Source organism: Choristoneura fumiferana, chromosome 29, assembly GCF_025370935.1.
Source record: "Choristoneura fumiferana chromosome 29, NRCan_CFum_1, whole genome shotgun sequence".
Lineage (NCBI taxonomy): Eukaryota > Metazoa > Arthropoda > Insecta > Lepidoptera > Tortricidae > Choristoneura > Choristoneura fumiferana.
In genome coordinates, this window is record NC_133500.1 from 10,854,055 (window position 1) to 10,873,295 (window position 19,241).

General features: G+C 38.1%; 1 protein-coding gene across 3 annotated transcripts in view; it reads left to right on the forward strand.

The window, feature by feature from the left end:
- Positions 1 to 19,241, forward strand: part of LOC141444365 (uncharacterized) — a 42,038-nt gene that overhangs the window by 5,119 nt on the left and 17,678 nt on the right. Inside the window, exons 2-5 of one of the 3 annotated variants that reach the window (XM_074109907.1) lie at positions 293 to 432; positions 6,810 to 6,911; positions 14,709 to 14,723; positions 16,881 to 17,034. In XM_074109907.1, coding sequence (XP_073966008.1) covers positions 293 to 432; positions 6,810 to 6,911; positions 14,709 to 14,723; positions 16,881 to 17,034 — 411 coding nt within the window. The remainder of the gene's footprint in view (positions 1 to 292; positions 433 to 6,809; positions 6,912 to 14,708; positions 14,724 to 16,880; positions 17,035 to 19,241) is intronic. The other 2 variants (XM_074109908.1, XM_074109909.1) reach the window with 2 other exon arrangements.

Here is a 19,241-nt window from a genome sequence, read left to right on the forward strand (position 1 = left end):
TATGCGTGTTCACGCAGTTCCTCCACCTCCACACTGTAAGAACACACACAAATCACACAAACCCATCTATCACCACCACCACCACAATACACTGACGCGTTTCGAACTCAACCAGAGCTCATCTTCAGAGCAACACAACCGTACACCATACTACCAGATGTTAGTGTTGTGTGTGTGTTGTGTTGTGTCTAACATTTGGTCAATATACTACTTTCTTGTGTCTTTTCTGATAACTTTACGAGTGAGTTAGGCTGTTTCATTCCTTTTGGTTCACAATTACTTTTTTTTTCAGATGGTTATAATGGTGAAGAGGTGGTACCGGTCGCGGAGGAACGCAGTTTGCTTCGGCATCGTGCTAACACTCTTTGCGTTGTACTACATCTGTCTCAACAACCATCTACCGACGGAACCAGAGCTGGACATCACAAGGAGGTAAGTACAATATTTAGCAAGGTGCAAAAATGTGCCCGTGCCGGCAAAAAGACGAGCAGTTTTTGCGCACTCCGCGCAACCTGCGGGTGAAGATAGGCCTGATTTGTTGTGTGTTAATTAAGGCGTACATACAGATCTCAGCGCAAGAGTGTAAGCGAATGACTGGAATTGTCATGCCAATTCAGTAGCTGTACGACCGAGCTTAGCTCACGCTTAAACTCGAAGCTATACGCGTTCCAGAGATAAGGCCAAACTAGATGTATTTTTCGTCCCCAAATTTCATCGAAATAAAGAAATAGGTATGCAAAAATTTCTCGTTAAAAAGTATCGTAACAAACTTCTAAGGGTCTACGCCAGCTGGCGCGGGTGCACTTCGCGGGCGCACTTATCGCTGCTCATACTATTTTTCAAGAGGCGTCCACCCGCTCCGTGCAAACCGCGTCAGCTAGCGTAGGCCTTAACCCTTAAAAAGGCCCCATTTACTCGAGCATACTACCACAGAATCAAAGCAGCTATCGAATGTCAGGTTTACAAAGAATATTTTTATAGCTAGTCGTATTTTCAATAATTACAATGGAAATTGTGACGTAATACGATATTGATAAGGTTCAGTTTCCAACTCAATGCCATCTCCCCATGTCTGTCAGGTTTACACGAGCTTAGCAGCTGATTACAGACCCTCTCAAGTTTCGTTTCGAGCGCATCACTCTTGTGCGCTAAGATCTGTATTTGGCTTAGGCTGCATTGCGTTTTATGGCATGTATAACGGCATTTGCAGCTGTCATGTGTGCATGAATGGATGTCAGTGTGCGTGCGACAGTTTCCATAGTTCCATATCTAAATACATAGTTGCCATGTAGTGCATAATTAACGGCTTATGCATCGTATTTTATCGGAAAAGTTATGACGTTTTCTCAATTACAAATCCATGCTCTCCACACCGCTGCTTAAAATACGGAATCGCAGTGACGTGCGGTAAATGTCAGGACTTTACGGCACTTTACTTTCTTGTCGTTTACGGCCCGTCACTGCGATTCCGCACCGTTTGTGTATGTGAGCAGTGGTGTGGAAAGTACTCAAAAAAAACGGGGCGGGGGGATTCCGTACCGTCACCGTTTTTTAAGCAGCGGTTTGGTCGCACCTTTAATACAGGTTTTTGCAGGTGGTAGGACCTTGTGCAAGGTCCGCCCGGATTGCTACCACCATCTTGCTCGCTACTCCTGCCGTGAAGCAGCAGTGCAGTGCAGAGCCGGTGAAATTACTGGCACTTGAGGTATACGATCTTAGGCCTCTAGCTTGGCAACGTTATCTGCAGTACCCGGGTATTGCAGATGTTTATGGGCGGTGGTGATCTCTTACCATCAGGAGACCCACTTGCTCGTTTGCCAAACAGTCGAATAAAAAAAAAAATACGATAATTGATTGACACTTCGGCGTCGTATTACGATTGAGATCACTTGAGATCAGACTTTTCCCGTTGGAAATACATAACGCAAATTCGAAAATCGAAGTTCGTATCGTTCCATCCCTCTGACACTTATACTATTTAATACGAGAGTGAGAGGGACGGTACGATACGAACTTCGATTTTCGAATTTGCCAGGAGGTCCTCTGTATTTTTACTTATAATCGTATGCTTGCGTTAACTAGGCCAAAGTAACATCGACGTTAAGAAACTTTACCTGAATCATATATTTTTAGTTTACGCCTTATTCTCGAAGTTTTTGCTCATTGAATTTACTTGTAACATGTAACCGTGTCAAATGTACTTCATCCGTTCAATTAGTGCTGAGGTCGCATCAAAGGAGAGTACGTTACTTCCACACAAGTTACAGTCATTTTAACGCTTGTCTAGCTAGACATGGGTTTTAAAACGTTAGTACCGTGAAGTGGAAAATTTCAATAACAATCATGGTTAAGGCGTTTTAAAAATTATCTAGAATACGTTTGGCTATTTTGACTGAATGAATACCCGTAAAGTAAAGGGTTTTAATTGCAGTTTTTGATAGGCTGAAGTCGCGACTTTAAAGCGGTACGTTGTGAACATAAACCAATGTAGGGAAATTTTATCCCGAAATACAGGAGTGTTCAGTCAGACTTACGAATATTCCTGTTTAATTTGAAAGTACATACGTGAATTCTTTCGGTATCTCCAGTCATCATCATCACTCATCAGCTTGCATCCACGACTTTGTCCCGTTACGTAATTCTTTATCTCATGGGAATTATGTGAAATCCATTCATACTCCTTGTCGACACTATAAACGGAAGGTATCGAAGAAAAATTTCAGCTTTCACAGTCAAATAGTTTGGGCTTGTGTTGATGAGTCAGTCAGTCAGGCCTTTATAATAGTGTATTAAGGTTAGATATGAGTGAGGAAGTGGAGTGGCATGCTAGAAAAAAATTGACCAATAGGATTACCGCATTTTCCTACTCTCGTTCAGCACTGCTTGTGTGTGTGGGATTTTTCCTCGCACACCCCTAAGCTGGGTACTGACTGACCAACGTTACAAGGTGAAATGTACATTCGCATCGAGCATGTTACGCATTGAGCATGTTCGCTGTGTTCTCAAAATCTGCGTAATGTTGCTCGTCAAAACTTGTGCTCCATATTCGCCAGCCACTCTCAGTAAAGATGGCTGACTTGTTACAGCGTACTGACTGAACCGCGTAACAGTCTAAGGATTCGCCAAAAAACCCGACAGCCGGGTGGAGCACTCAAAGCGAGCAACGAGCGGCTCGTTGCTCGCTGGTTTCCCCGTAACACTAAGTACTGACTGCACGAATGCTCGCTGTGCAACATGTTACATTACACCTCGTAACGTTGGTCAGTACCCACCTTTAGGTTTTCTGTACCATAAAATCTGCACGCTACAGCTCAAAGCGGGACGTGTCGTGAGAGTTGCGTTACGATGCTGATGATTGCGTAGTCCGGAGCCCATGGAATTATTAGGGACCCATTGATACCGGCAATGGAACGCGACTCGCATGATATATTTCGCTTCTCTACTGTTAATAAGATATGTTGGTAGAAGAGAAACACCTATATGGCTACGTTTCCACCAGAGATGTCCGAGAATGCGTAGCGAGGAATGTGTAGCGCGGCTCTAGTGGAAACAGCTCAGCGGAGCGAAGATAGGTAAATGAAACGTTTCTATTGGTTCATGACAAACACATTCATAGCACATCCCTGGTGGAAACACAGCCTTATGCATGTGAGCATAAGCACTAAGGTTGTTCAGTTTGGGAAAGATTCTACTTTGCTCACAAATTCTGACATAACTAACTGCTAGCTCTAGCTTTGCGACTGTTTCGAAACATTTTCACCTGCTTCAGTTAATACTTCTGCTAGTTTTCCATATCGCATCTGGTGCCTTCGCTTTAAAGCTATTGCCGCATATGCACTTGTGTATTCTTTTAACTGTATTATTTTGTGAAGCCGTATTTTCTTCGCTCGAACTAAAGCTTTCCAAGGACCGCGGAAGTATGGGGCAGAAGGGGCCAAATACCCTTTTTTTAAATTAAATAATGACATTTCTGTTGATTGAAGGAAAGGGTGACCAAAGAAGTTTACCCTACAAGTGACAGAGTACTTCCGTGGTTTTTGGATGGTTCCCAAAACATCCAACCCTCAGAAGATCATCCCAAAATATCCGAATCTAAGGCGGTTTCCTACTTGTCTGACTTGATGCGATAGAATGACATAAGTTTCTTACATTTAGTCCGGTCAGGGCTTTAGGGCTTTGGGGCCGAGTCTCTTAGACATCAGCGAATGTGTAGCTGTTGGAAAGTATTAAAGATCATGTCGTTGCCAAGAAAAAGCCATTATTTTCATGTAAACGAATATTTATGACCCTTGACATGAGAGAGACATTTAAGAGCCTTGGCATGGGCCGCGTGTGCCTTTTAGGAACCTCGTGGGGTCTTGGGCATGGGTCTCGTTTACCTTTATAGAAAAGACGGAGAAATTAAGGTGGATGAACTATGACCAAAGCTGGACAGAAGAACTCTAAACGTATCACGTCATACAGTATGAACACGGCTTTACGAATAACATTCAACATTAGATCTAATAGATTTACTGAGAATATAATGTTTTGGGAAAGTTGTTTTTGAAGTGTCTTCTTTGTTTTATGTTCAACCCCCTTGTTTATAAAATTGTAATAAGTTGGTAACCTCGAGTATTGAACGTAACTGAGGGAGTGAGGTGCGGGGAGGGCGTATGCCTACTGTCACTGCGTTCCCCGCGCCTCACACTTCCCCTGAATCTTGGTTAAATTTTTCTTTTGTCTGTTTCTAGCAAAGGCAAATGTCTATGTTGGAGATAAAGACAAATGATATTGCACAAGCTAGCAGACGTTTATAAATAAGGGAGCTATTTTAGTTGATGCCACGATAGCTTGTAATTTAGTGTTTTTACTGATGATAGAGTATTTTGATACTATGACAAATTTTTAGTTTAATTTACATTTTCTATAAACGATTTATTTGGAAATCTCGACCTTTTCGTGGCGTCAACTTTGTGTGTTGTGTTCTTTTCTATTAAGCACATTTTCATATGCCTCTTCACGGTGCGTGTGAAATCGTTCGTGTATTACGTACATTGCGTAGCTGTGAATTTATCGAGTTATATTTGATAGACCAAGCGCTGCAATGTAATGCTAATCGCACGAATTTCCTACCACCGTCATGTATAGGGTACAACTTAATTCAGTCAGGGTATATATGAAGTGCAGAGATATCACTTCGGTTGTTGATCCACTCTCATAGATTATTTAATTGTATAGAATGACCATTTCGGCTTCGACTTCTGTCGTCTCACAAGTGACAATTGAATTTTGACAGGTCGTCAAGCTCGTCACACATTGGCATGAATTACATAACTCCTAGCGCCACTTAGTTATTAAATAAAAAAATTGCTACATTCAACAAAGTACAGTGTTTATATTATAAGTTTTTTTTTTACTGCTTTATGGTGTGCAATAAAGAATATTTGTATTGTTGTATTGTACAGTCACCTGCATTATAATAATATCTGCCACTGCGGAGTGTGCAAAAATATCTGACATGTCCTACGGCAATAAAAAATTAGAAATAGAGTCGTATCAGATATTTATGTACGCTTTGCTGTTAGATATTTTTGCTGGTGACTATACTATCAAAGATCTTCCAGCTAGTGTTGATAGAAATTCAAGTTATTGGAGTCTTCATTTCTAAGACGCGACTCATATTCACGAAACTGAAAAAACTTCCTAGACTAAAAGTCTAAAAGTTTCTAGAGTCTTATCGTTTTCAAACTCTGTTGCCACTTTAAAAACTGACCGCTATTGGTTAGTAAATTAGAAAAATTGGTCAAGGATAGCTGTCTTAAAAGTACAGTCACCTGAATTAATATCTGCCACAGCGGACCGTGCAAAAATATCTAACACGTCCTACCGGCCCTAGAAATAGAGCCGTATCAGATATTTATGCACGCTTTGCTGTGGCAAACATTAATGCAAGTGACTGCACTATTATGAAGTGGCGAAGCACTGATTACATTATTCAGTATGGAGTGTCCACTCTACGTCTGCAATTTATTTGCTCTCTGCATCTCGTATTAATCCGGGCTCTGGATCAAGTTGTATCCTAAGGGCACTACACTAGGACGCCTTGGCCGTACCAGCTAATACGTGTTCTAAACAAATTTGACTTTGCCAGACATCGTCCAAGCCAGAATCGTTATTTATTAGTAGCAAAATTTCCATTCACAATTTTTCCCAAATACTTTTTTCAGCCATGGTTTTTTACAGAAGGTTATTTTGTTAATCGCGTTTTTTCTAATTTTAATTTTCACAGTAACATACATCGCACCTCTATTACATTACAACAACGACTTAAATGCAATTTTTTTCATAAAAATTACTTAATGATGCGAATTGCTATATTAATATCGCAGCGTTTCGCATCATTAAGTATTTTTTTTGCAAAAAAAAAAATAATTTACGTCGTTGTTGCAATAGAGGTGCGACATGGGTAGATTTATGCCGAAGGGCCAAAAGCACACATAAGTACGCGGAGCTCCGTTAATACAGATTCTGTGTCGATTAAAATCTAAAAAGACGCGAAACAGTTTCCTTAAAAAACCATAGCAGGAAAAACACACCTGGGAAAGGGAATGGAAGTTTTGTTACTAGGAAATAACGATTCTGTTAAATTGATCTAATCAGAACCAGCGAAAGTTTGGTTGGATGTTTACAATACAAATGTTTTTTTTGCTAATAAGCGGCAATGTTTAAAAAAAAACTATGTAAATTGATGGAACGGTAGAGCTGGAAAAGTTATGGCGTCCGGTTGTGGCAGGGCGCTGTAGGCATAACTCTGTTTCTGCATTTAGCTCTAGTGTAGTGTTAGAGCATGTAGAGATACCTAAGCGGAGCATCAAAGTGGTCCCGGACCTACCCAGTGCAGTGAAAGAGCCTACTAACACACGTGACAGGTAATAGTAGTCAATAGAAGTTAACCCTATTCCAGGCGTAGTGCACATAGCGCGACCACATAAATGTACCATCAGCCAAATATGTAGTCTACCACCCTAAGGCAGTTGTCTCACCGCCGGCGAGGAAACGATTGGCTATCGACTTTTTTCTCGCTCAAGAAACGAACAAAAGATATAAGATATCCTGTGTGAGTAAAAGAGACATATATATTAATAGTTGATCGCTGGCGGTTCACACTGCCGGCGAGAACTCGCTCTTACATCTTTTGTCGCAGCGACAAGAGCTATAAAACTCGCTGGGCTATAAAACTAGCTCAGCGATACTCGCTGAGCGCTGTTAGCTTTGGCGGCCGCGAGTGGAGCGAGTAATCGCCCGTCGTGCTCGAACACTCGCTTTTCACTGCTCGCCCACTTGTTTCTAGTTACTCGCTCTGCTCGCTTCTCGCTCATCGTCGGCGGTGGGACAAGTGCCTTAAGTTGATAATCGTTTGCTTGTCACAAAACAATAATGCCAATAGACGTGTCTGTCATCTTGAAAGTTCGACTTTAGCGACATATTAATTTGACAGGAACTTGTTTAAAAATTGATAGACCACTTATTTGCTGATGGTACATAAATATACGATCTTGCTAAATTAACAATAGTACCAAAATTAATTGAAACCATTATGAATATTATTTGTTTTTAAATTAATCCCTCATAGGTAAGCAATAATATAAAATGTGATTCATTTTGTGCTAGCGTATCTAAATGCGCGGGGCCTGGAAAAGGGTTAAAGTAGCTATTTATTTATTTTATCTATAACTAATATTGTCTGACTGACTAAAATAAAACGTTATAAACTTAAAGTAGGTATATAAATTTAAATCACTTGCCATAATCATTTATTGCTTTGAAATTCAATTTTCATAACATTGAAAAGTTAGAAGTACAAAAATATACATTTATACTATTTATTATATACTATTTGATACAAGACTAGCCTGTTCCCCGTGACTCCGTCAAAGTCAAAGTCAAAGTCAAAGTCCAGTTGTCAGATTGACTTGAAATTTGGAATACTTATGTAAATCGCGTGACAGTACAACAATGTAGTAGTGACATCAAAGTCAAAGTCTAAATATCTTTATTCAATTTAGGCTACAACAAGTACTTATGAATGTCAAAAAAAATCTACCACCGGTTCGGAACAACCTCTGCTGAGAAGAATCCGGCAAGAAACTCAACGAGGTATATATATTTTTTTAACAGATTTACAATATTATTAAACGATATCTATACATCACAAGTATTTAACACAACTTCATTTCAACTCCGTCTGAGTAGAATTCGTTTATAGCTATCCCGCGGGAACTATGAAATTCTCCGGGATAAAAACTATCCTATGTCCTTACCTCGGGACTCGAAGTATCTGTTTAGGCCTTAGTGCTGTCAACGCGTGTTTAAAAACGTGTGCAAAAAGTATACATGAAGTTCACTGGTTCAGTAACAGCCTATTCACCATGGCCTTGGGTAGCATTGAATAGTATACATGGCTAAGGATTTATTAATGACCGAGCGCGTAACAAAGCAGATGAGGCCAAATTGTCTCTTACTCGTCCGTTTATAATTGACCCACAATTATTGTACAACTAGCGTTTACCCGCGGCTTCGCACGCGTAAATCATTAGCAGTTGAATTGAAATTCCGGGATATTATTGAGTTCTCGTGGGAATTCCCTAAAATTTCATCGTGGTTTTCATTGACGTTATATTATAACAACCATGCCAAAATTCATGACTAAGCCCAGCAGTTATTAGTTCGAGATTTTATCCCTATCCCGTGGGAATATTTGGATAAAAAGTAGCCTATGTTTTATTCCAGACGTCCAGCAACCTACACATACTTACCAAATTTCATGACTCTAAGCCCAGCGGTTGTTATTTCAAGATTTTAATCTCTACCCCGTGGGAATATTGGGATAAAAACTAACTTTTTGCTTAATTTCATCCAAGCCGTCCACCCGTTTCAGCGTGAAGAAGTAACAAACATACTCACTCACTCACAAACTTTCACATTTATAATATTAGTAGGATTTGGTATGTAGATAGCTGGACATCTGGAATAAAACATAGGCTACTTTTTATTCCGATATTCCCTCGGGATAGGGATACAATCTCGAAACAACAACCGCTGGGCTCAGTCGTGAAATTTGACTTGATTGTTTTTAATGTAACGTCAATGAAAACCACGATTTAATTTTCGGGAATTCCCAGGGGAATTTTTAAAAAACATTAAATTTTCATTCAGCTGCTGGATCTAATGATAAATAAAATAATATCACGGGACACTTGACATCAATTGAGTTAGTCCCATAACATAACCAACAAACAGTCTGTGGCACCGTAGCTCTTAAACGGGTGGACCGATTTGGATGCGGTTTTATTTGAAAGAAGGTTTTCTAGCGATGGTTCTTGGACATGTTTTATCAAAATCGGTTAAGCCGTTTTTGAGATATTGAACTTTGAAGTGACAATATCGGGGTTTACCAACTTCTTGTTGGTTAGGTTATATTTTACTAACAATTACTAACAAAATGGATGTGATCGTTTGAGTATGTAAATGAATAAATTATTATTATTAGGGTATTGCAGCTACTACAATTGCCAACACAAAACATCTGTATTCTCTTGTAAATTTTGAACGCTCCAGCACTAATTTAGAGCTTATCTATCACTTATCAGTCAAACATGGTGTTATCTATGCGGTGTGTTGCATATACAAACACGCTGAGATTGGACACGGTAAACATTGAACATTTAATTAACTAAACAACGACTGGATGGCCATGTCACAGCCAAGTGGTTAGAGAACCTGACTACGAAGCTTGAGGTCTCGGTTCGATCCCCGCCCGGGTCAGATATTTGTATGAATAATACGAATATTTATTCTCGGGCCTTGGATGTTTAATATATATTTAACTATGTATTTATCATGTACGTATGTTTATCCGTTGCCTAGTATCCATAGTACAAGCTTTGCTTAGTTTGGGACTAGGTCAATTGGTGTCAAGTGTACCATGATATTTATTTATTTATTTTATTAAACCCAGTGGTTTTTAAGATTTTATCGAATATCGGGATAAAAAATAGCCTATGTGTTAATACCAGATGTCCAGCTACATACCAAATTTCATTCAAATCCGTCAAGCCGTTATAGCGCGAAGGAGTAAAAAATATATACACACATCTCACAAACTTTCGCATTAATAATATTATAGTAGCCTAACCTAACCAACAAAAGGTAGGAAAACCCCCGACATTGTCACTTCAAAGTTCAATAGCTCAAAAACGGCTAAACTGATTAATGATTAATACAACATGTCTAAGAACCGTCGCTAGAAAACCTGCTTTCAAATAAAAAAAACCGCATTAAAATCGGTCCACCCGTTTAAGAGCTACGATGCCACAGACAGACACACATAGCGGTCAAACTCAGAGTATTAATCATTATTCCGAAGACTAATGATCAAAACCCCTACACTTCCCATAAATTCTCCCTGAAGAAATACTCACATTTCTTGTAAATTAAAATTATTTTAAATGAAATAAAATCAAATCCCCAATTAATATTAATGAAATAAAATTAATAACACATCTCACAAACTTTCGCATTAATAATAGTAGGTTTGGCAAAAATTGCCTTGAGTACGCAATAGTCTCGTTTATTTCAATGAATCTAATTATAGTTAGGCGAATATAAACTGGTCGCGTGTTTAGCAGACATTTTTTTGTTGTTTTATTAATACGAATGGAAAGATACCGGCAAAGTGATAGTTGGATCCGCACCGAGAGCTCCTCGTCCAACTTTATATTGTATCAATGAATATCCAGTTAGCAGAGCCCATCTTCTAAGCACGTCTCATCTTATACGCAGTTCAGGGCTATATCAAATGGTTACTGACAAAAATTCAGATTTTCGGACTTGTCTTATTGTTTGTGATATAACTTATAAGCTTCGGCTATTCGCTGGGTGCGAAGTACTAGGTGGGGGTAATGAAATCTATCGCAGGGCTAATAGTAGAAATAATGTAGGTTCTATCATCTGTCATACTCATATGAATCTGTCATTAGCAAAGCAATTTGTGTAGACTTAACTGCCTTATTTTAGTAATAGATGTTTGTCTTCTTGAATTATTGAACACTGTCCCTGTTTTGTTCTTAATTCCTCTACATCCCGGACATGTCCAGCAGATACCAACAATTTTCCTTTTGAACCGTTTTTTCTTTTGTGGTTGAAATTTTATATTGAGTAATACACACAAAACCAGTCGTCAAAATAATACGTATTTTGATCTGAAAACGATATTTAATTATTACTAGCGATAAAAGAACAATTATATATGTTTACTATTATTTTAAGACACCATTAAAGTAGCTTTATCTTTTTGTTTTACAATAAAAGTACGACTAATTATGTAGTAAACAAACCCTGACATAACCAAAATAAAACACACTTTTTGAATAAATTTTACTTACTTACCTCATTTAATTTTAATGACCAAAAATGAATTCACAGCCCTTTGTTCACCCAAATCACGATAGCACAGTAATTTTGTATTATAAATGAATACGTGATATGTTTGATTTTTAGGCAGAGGCATTAAAGTACGAGTGTGGTTTTAGATCACACGAATGTTTTAATGCCTAATTATGTATAGCCGCATACATAACTTTATCTACATGCATATCATAAGTTTTCTATAATATGTTCAGATATGGCCTGTATTTTGACTTTGACTTTGATTTTGACTTTGACTTTGACTTTGACTTTGACTTTGACTTTGACTTTGACTTTGACGACTTTGACTGACTTTGAATAATAATTATTATCTACATGCATGTCATAAGTTTTCTACAATATGTACAGATATGCATTGTTAAAAAAAGTATTACCGATACTTTAATGTAAACATTAAGATGCACTGTACTTTAATGTGAATATTAAGATACACCCGCAGATACCAGGTTTCTTAATAAAGGCCATTTGATAGTCGTTTCTGAACATATAATAGGGAAGTTATGATATGCATGTAGATAAAAGGATATTCAGCTCAGCTGTTTCTTTGTTTAAACTGACCTCTGTCTCACCTGATGAAAAGTGCAGATATAGGCCAATGGTATATTGTACTGGTTCAGTCACAACCTATTCACTCTAGCCTTGATGAACCCTAGAATCATGGGTCTAGATTACACAACTGGCTGAAATTCAATTACATTTTATGACGCCAACGTCTAATGTGTTTACATTTCTACCTGGTGATAATACTCTGATCCCCTTATCAGTTCCCGTTACTAAATTTCCATTCACGAGCATATTTCATCTCTTGTCACTAGCTGTTTTTGAAGACTTGGTTTTGTGATCCGAAATCTTCGCCATTTTCACGACCCTGTGGCCATAGAAATGGTTTATAACGCCTTAGTAAGGAGTAAGTTGGAGACATCGTCGATCGTATGGAATCCCTATGAATCGACGTATGTCTTACTTCTTGAGAAGGTTCAGAAAGTGTTTTTTAGGTTCCTTTATAAAAAAATATTTGGATTCTACCCGTATCTGTACCCTGCTAAGTATCTTCTTGGTTCCCTTGGGTACAACTCCTTGGAGGTCAGACGGAATTATCAGCTTCTGATCACGTCATGTCAAGCTTTGCGTGGTCAGTCGGTCTGTCCCGAACTTGTAGGACGTCTTGTGCGACTGCATGTCCCGGATATCCCGAGGATCCGAGCGATCTGTTGGCCGTGCCGCCGGCCACCATGTCGTGCAGAAACTCGCCGCTGCCCCGTGCCCTTACACAGCTCAATGCGGTCCTGGCATCGACACCTGAGTGCGACTTGTTTGCGTGGCGATGGGCGGCAGTTTGTACTGAATGCTTGAGGTACTGTGAGGCGATGGACGATAGATGTACTACTGTTCCAGTATAATTTGTTTGTTACCTGTTAGTGTTTATTCGTTAAAACAATAATCTTTCACAGTTAGTCTAAGGGGCTGTTTCACCATCCATTGATTAGCGTTAACCGACGGTTAAATGTGATGCCGTCTCCGTCTATTCGAACAAAATAAAAAGAGACCGCATCACACCTAACCGCCAGTTAACACTAATCAATGGATAGTGAAACAGCCCCTAAGTTTCATGATAAATTGGACATTAAGTACTATAATGTCATGTAAACGTTTTTATCAATAAATAAATAAATCTTATCGCTCTTATCGCGCCGATAAACTTCCTGAATGGATCACTGGTGTTAACCAGTTTTATCATTGAATTCCTGTTGTCTGTTTAATCGGTGTTTATCAGTTATCAGTGTCCATCTCCATTCAAACGTTTCGACAGTAGGAACAGATAAGAAAATCGCGAAAAGAAAATTCGCAAATTTATTTTAGGTTCCGTTTCCATCAGAAGGCTCAGGCCTGAAATGTCTGTTTTCCTAAAATGTACAATTCTCAAAACGTCTGCGTTTTGTCAGCTTTCACAAAATGTCTGCTGTTTAAAATGTGTACAATCTCAGGAAGTCGTCTATTCATAATGTTTACATTCCTATTAATATTAGCATTACCATAATTTTTGCTTTTCCGTTATGTTCACTTTTTTAAATGGTTATAGTCTTGTTATGTTTGTTTTCCCATAATGTCTGCTTTATTTTCAAATCAATGTTCTAAATGTAAAAGGTTTAATTGCTTGCATACTTACTGTTTGATAACATAAATATCTATAAGTACCATAAAATTACTGGCATTCAAGATAAGGTTAATAACGTTTAGTGACTGAAGACCATGATTGGAAACCATTTAGAGACATTTTGGGAATAAGACTTTTCTGGAATGCGAAGGCGGATATTTTGAGATTGCAGATATTTAGAGAATAAGCACCTTCTGAAAAAGCGAACATTATAGAAAAACTCATTCTTGGAGACAGGTAATTTTAATACTTAGATTACATTTTGAGAAACTGACATTATGCAAAAGACGTATTGACATTCTGAAAAGCAGACATTTTGCGAAAAATACATTTTATGAAAACGGATATTTCAGGTCTGAGCCCGAGGAATGTGTTTTTTAACGAACCAATGGAAACTGTTATTTACATTTAGTTAGCCTCGCTCCGCTCCGCTCCGCATTAGAGATGTGCTGTGGGAGGATAGGTAAATGAAGCGTTTCTATTGGTTCATGAAAAACACAACCCTCGCAACACATCCTCGCACATATCTGGTGGAAACGCAGCCTTCTTGTATTTATACACCGTGTTTTTCTTGATTTTCGTTAGCTTCCATAGACGGCTCGGTCAATAGAGAATATTACTGCAATGTTCTGGCGGTAGAATGCAGCACTATAGCACAAACCGTAAACAGTTTTTTCAATTATGATTGTTTTTTTGGAGTTTTTTTGTATTTTTTATTTCAACTCCAAATTTGTTACTTTTACGGGCCCAGTGCGGATTGGGAACTTCACACACACCATTGAATTGCTTCGCAGGCTTGTGCAGGTTTCCTCGCGATGTTTTCCTTCACCGCAAACCTCGTGGTAAATTTCAAATGTAATTCCGCACATGAATTTCGAAAAACTCAGAGGTGCGAGCCGGGGTTTGAAACCACGATCCTCTGCGTGAGAGGCCATAGGTCAAACCACTCGGCCACCACGGCTTATTATAAAAATTAGTCTATCATATTTCTGTATTCTATAGTATTTGCAGTTTGTTTGTAGTTTTTATTGTTCATTGTAATAAACATAAACAATGTAATAATTGATCATCGTTTTTATTACAGATCTACTGTTTTAGAGTGAGTAGTGTTTTTTTTTTTCAATTTTTATACCGCATTAAGTATTTATGCATGCTGTTTTTGATATGCTTATTGCACATTTTTAATTGCCTGCATTACAATAGAGTAATTAAATGCTTAATCAAGATAACATAATACCCAGCTAAAAAATTATGTATTACTAATACTATGATACTATGTTGATCGAAATAAAAATATTATTCACTTTATTTATTATTATTATTATTTACTATTTTTGAGTACAAATACGAAATTGGCACATATAATTTAAGTAAAATACGGAAATAAAAATGTTAAATACTTAACTATATTGTGCAAAATGTTGTCCAACTTAATAACTGAGTAGGTACTAAATTACACTTGTATGGACAAGGAATTAAATTCATGAGCCACTATAGAACCATTTCACAGTAAACCTCATAGTGACATACTTATTAACTTTTTTTTTATAATTTTTGCATTATATTTAAAATTGTAAATTATTTGTATGGGGGGGGGGGTAGTTATACCAATAATGCTATAACACCTTGTGTGTGTTATAACCACCTATGTTTACAAATAAAGATACTTTGTTTGACTAATTAACAAGGAAAATCGTAATGACTTTTCCTTTGAAAAGGTTCCATGGTGGCTCATGAATTAAAGTCCTTGGCGGTACACATAAAGGTCACCACACCGTATCATACCATGACCGTATTAGGAACGTGTCATGCAAAAATATATTTTTTGTATTGAAATCGTTTTGAGACACGAAACCCTAAAATGAAATGAAAATGAAATGAAAAGTTTTTATTGATTCAGAAACAGTGTAACATAAAATACAGTATCAGCGGGCCCCGAACTAGTCAGTGCCTGTATCTTGGGCGAAGGAGAAGGAGAAGGTTACTTTATATATCTGCTGTTTTTTAGTGTCCGTATATATATTTTCCGGTTGTTATCCGGATTTAAGAATCCATTTTTTGTTTATACCTTCTTAGTAATGAGTGTATCAGTCACATTTTGAAGTCCATCTTTTTTGTGACTTAAGGAAAAACATACATCTAGCTGATTAATTCAGTATTAATGAACTACATCCTTCCTTGATAGTCCACTAACACACGTACAAGAGAGTTAAGTTTTTGCGATACGTGTTTTTTTTGCAAATCCCGCCCTTTTTTCGACTAATTAATTAATTAAACTCTTTATTCAGACAATTACATAGTCCATGTTGTTAGTTACAAAATCTTATACTTATGTTAGTAACAATAAAAAGAGATCACGTGCATTGAAAATTTGGATCAATGAAAATATATGTCGCATAGACTTAGCCGTCTTGAACATGTGGTAGCGGAGTAGCGAGGTAAGTATGTAGCTTCATAATGGTGCCTAATGTTTTCTCACTGGCCAGCCCGCTTTAGGCCCCAGCAAGGGTTCCCAAACTCAAAATATAAAAGTCCGGTAAATAGAACCTGATTTCATGTAAAAACAATGACTATTTGTCTCAATTTCAGTTATACCTAAACAGAAAAGTGACGTCTCAAAATAAATATGAAAAACTGATTAACCTCATAAATCCATTTTTTTTAAACAGACCGAGTCGTAAACTCCCGGACCCCGATGCTATTTTGAAAATAAATAAATAAAATTTAATTTCTTATTTCATTGACAAATTTGTACTTCACATAGTACAGTCGGCACTTATTGTTACAATTGATTTGTACTTTATGAAGTAAGCAAAAGGATTTCAGAGCAAGCATTGATATTATTTGTTGTGCTATTAATATGCCATAAATTAAAAAAAACTTTCTACTCTATTTAATTTCAAATCCTTAGATTTATAAAATCTGGTTGAAGAAGAAAGATGTTAATATATGGTAACTCTTTCCAGTGGCATCTCATAAAAAAAAGAACTAAAATAAATAAACAAAATTAATGACCCTCAATACCACTTCAAAGTCAATGTCAAAATATCTTTATTCAATTTAGGCTATAACTAGCACTTATGAATGTCAAAAAAAATCTACCACTGGTTCGGAAAAACCTCTGCTGAAAAGAATCCGGCAAGAAACTCAACGAGGTATACTTAACCCAAGAAACCCTTCTCAGCTGCTTCAAACAATGCTTTAGCTTTCGTACGTCCAAAAAAAACGCATATTTCCATGTTCTTATTATTTCCAGATATATAGAAAATAAGCTAAAAGAAGCCCTGAAATTGGACAAAGGCATGGGCTGCGAGATACCAGTGCTGGATCCGTTTGCAAAGGAGGTCACCCAGTTCGACAAGGTGCTGCCCAAGATAAAATGCCTCGGGAAGGACTGGGTGAAATGCTATGTAAGTCATTAGAGACCAGATTGCATCATTGCAACATAAAAAGCTTGAAATGTACATGGCAAATGCTATACTTGGTTTGGATAGCTAATTAAGTTAATATAAATAAATAATAAATAAATATTACGGGACAATTCACACCAATTGACCTAGTCCCAAAGTAAGCTTAGCAAAGCTTGTGTTATGGGTACTAAGCAACGGATAAATATAATTATATAGATAGATACATACTTAAATACATAGTAAACACCCAAGACCCGAGAACAAACATTCGTATTTTTCATACAAATATCTGCCCCGACACGGGAATCGAACCCGGGACCTCAAGCTTCGTAGTCAGGTTCTCGAACCACTAGGCCATCTGGTCGCCTAAACTTAATGTAAGTATGTAAGCAAACTTCAGCTGCCAGATTTGCAGGTGGTAGGACCTTGTGCAAGGTACGCCCGGATTGCTACCACCATCTTGCTCGCTAATCCTCCGTGAAGCAGCAGTGCTTTCACTGTTGTGTTTCGGCGTGGAGAGTAAGACAGCCGGTGAAATTACTGGCACTTGAGGTATCCCATCTTAGGCCTCTAGGTTGGCAACGCATCTAAAATACCTCTGGTGTTGCAGATTTTTATGGGCGGTGCTGATCTCTTACCATCAGGAGACCCACTTGCTCGTTTGCCATCCAGTCGAATAAAAAAAAATCGGTACATTCAAGGATTTAAAACATTTTACTTATCTATCATTGTAATATTTGTAATTCAAACTAGACTAGTGTATTTCAATACAGAAATGTAAATGTTTAGGTAGTTTAATGGGAGAATTTCAATGTTTACGCCAATTGACGTTGTTTTGTTTACATTTAGTCTAAATTTAAGTCATTTAGTATAAATCCTATGCAAACCAGTATATAAATCCATATTAATATTATAAATGCGATTGTGTGTGTGTTTTTGTATGTTTGTCCGTCTTTCACGTCGAAACGGAGCGACGGATCGACGTGATTTTAGGCATAGAGATAGTTTATGGGCCTGAGAGTGACATAGGTCAAAGTCAAAGTCAAAAGTCAAAATATCTTTATTCAATTTAGGCTGTAACAAGCACATATGAATGTCAAAAAAAATCAACCACCGGTTCGGAAAAACCTCTGTTGAGAAGAATCCGGCAACTTTTTATCTCGGAAAAATGCACAGTTCCCCAGGGGACCGCGCGCGATAACCGAACTCCACGCGGGCAGAGCCGCGGGCAAAAGCTAGTATGATATAAAACTGTTAAAAAACTGTATTCACAAACAATGATAAGAAGACGAATATTACAAGTTAAAGCTTAACAAACTGATACATGTGCCTGGGTGGAAACTTTTACCAATCAATTCACTAGATTTTCTTGACAAAAGTATGGGATGACAATGTGACATTAGAAGCACAAAGTTCCATACTGGTACGTACGGGATTCAGTTTGTTCGACAATACATGAAAAGTACTAGAAATACGATAGGACATATGGATCTGAGACGTGGAGCTTCTCTGGCCTTATGAGTAGGCTCAGAGTTGCTCAGCGAGTTGGGAGAGCTATGCTCGGTACCACTGCCATGAGTTAACAGTGACCGTACTCGATAGCGACGGCGTAAATTATTTGTAGAGGCGCTGTACAATTCTCCATACAAATAATTTACGCCGTCGCTATCAAGTACGGTCACTGTAAACGCATGGTAGTGGTACGGGGTTTCTCTATGAGGAGTCAGAAATGAGGAGATACGTAGAAGAGCAAGGGACACCGACATTGCCAAGCGAATTAGCTCATTGAAGTGGCAATGGGCAGGCCATATAGCACGGAGAACAGATGGCCGTTGGGGCCGAAAAGCTCTCGAATGAAGAACGCGGTTCGGCAAGCGCAGCGTAGGACGTCCACTAACGAGATGGACAGATGAACTGGTTAAAGCCGTGAGTTTAGAGTGGATGCAAGCCGCTTCCACCCGAAGCAATTGGAGGTCTATGGGGGAGACCTATGTCCAACAGTGGACGTCCTACGGCTGATATGATGATGATAGATAGATTGATAAACGCTGACCAGAATTATAAAAAAATCTCGTCATATTGCGAAAAACCAATAGAACTAATTTCTTGCACTGGTAACACTAAATTCAAATGTCATCTGTCTATTGCTGTCAAAGTTTAACGTTGTTTGCGCGTGGTATTTTAAAGTGTTATTTTGTGTTTTTGTG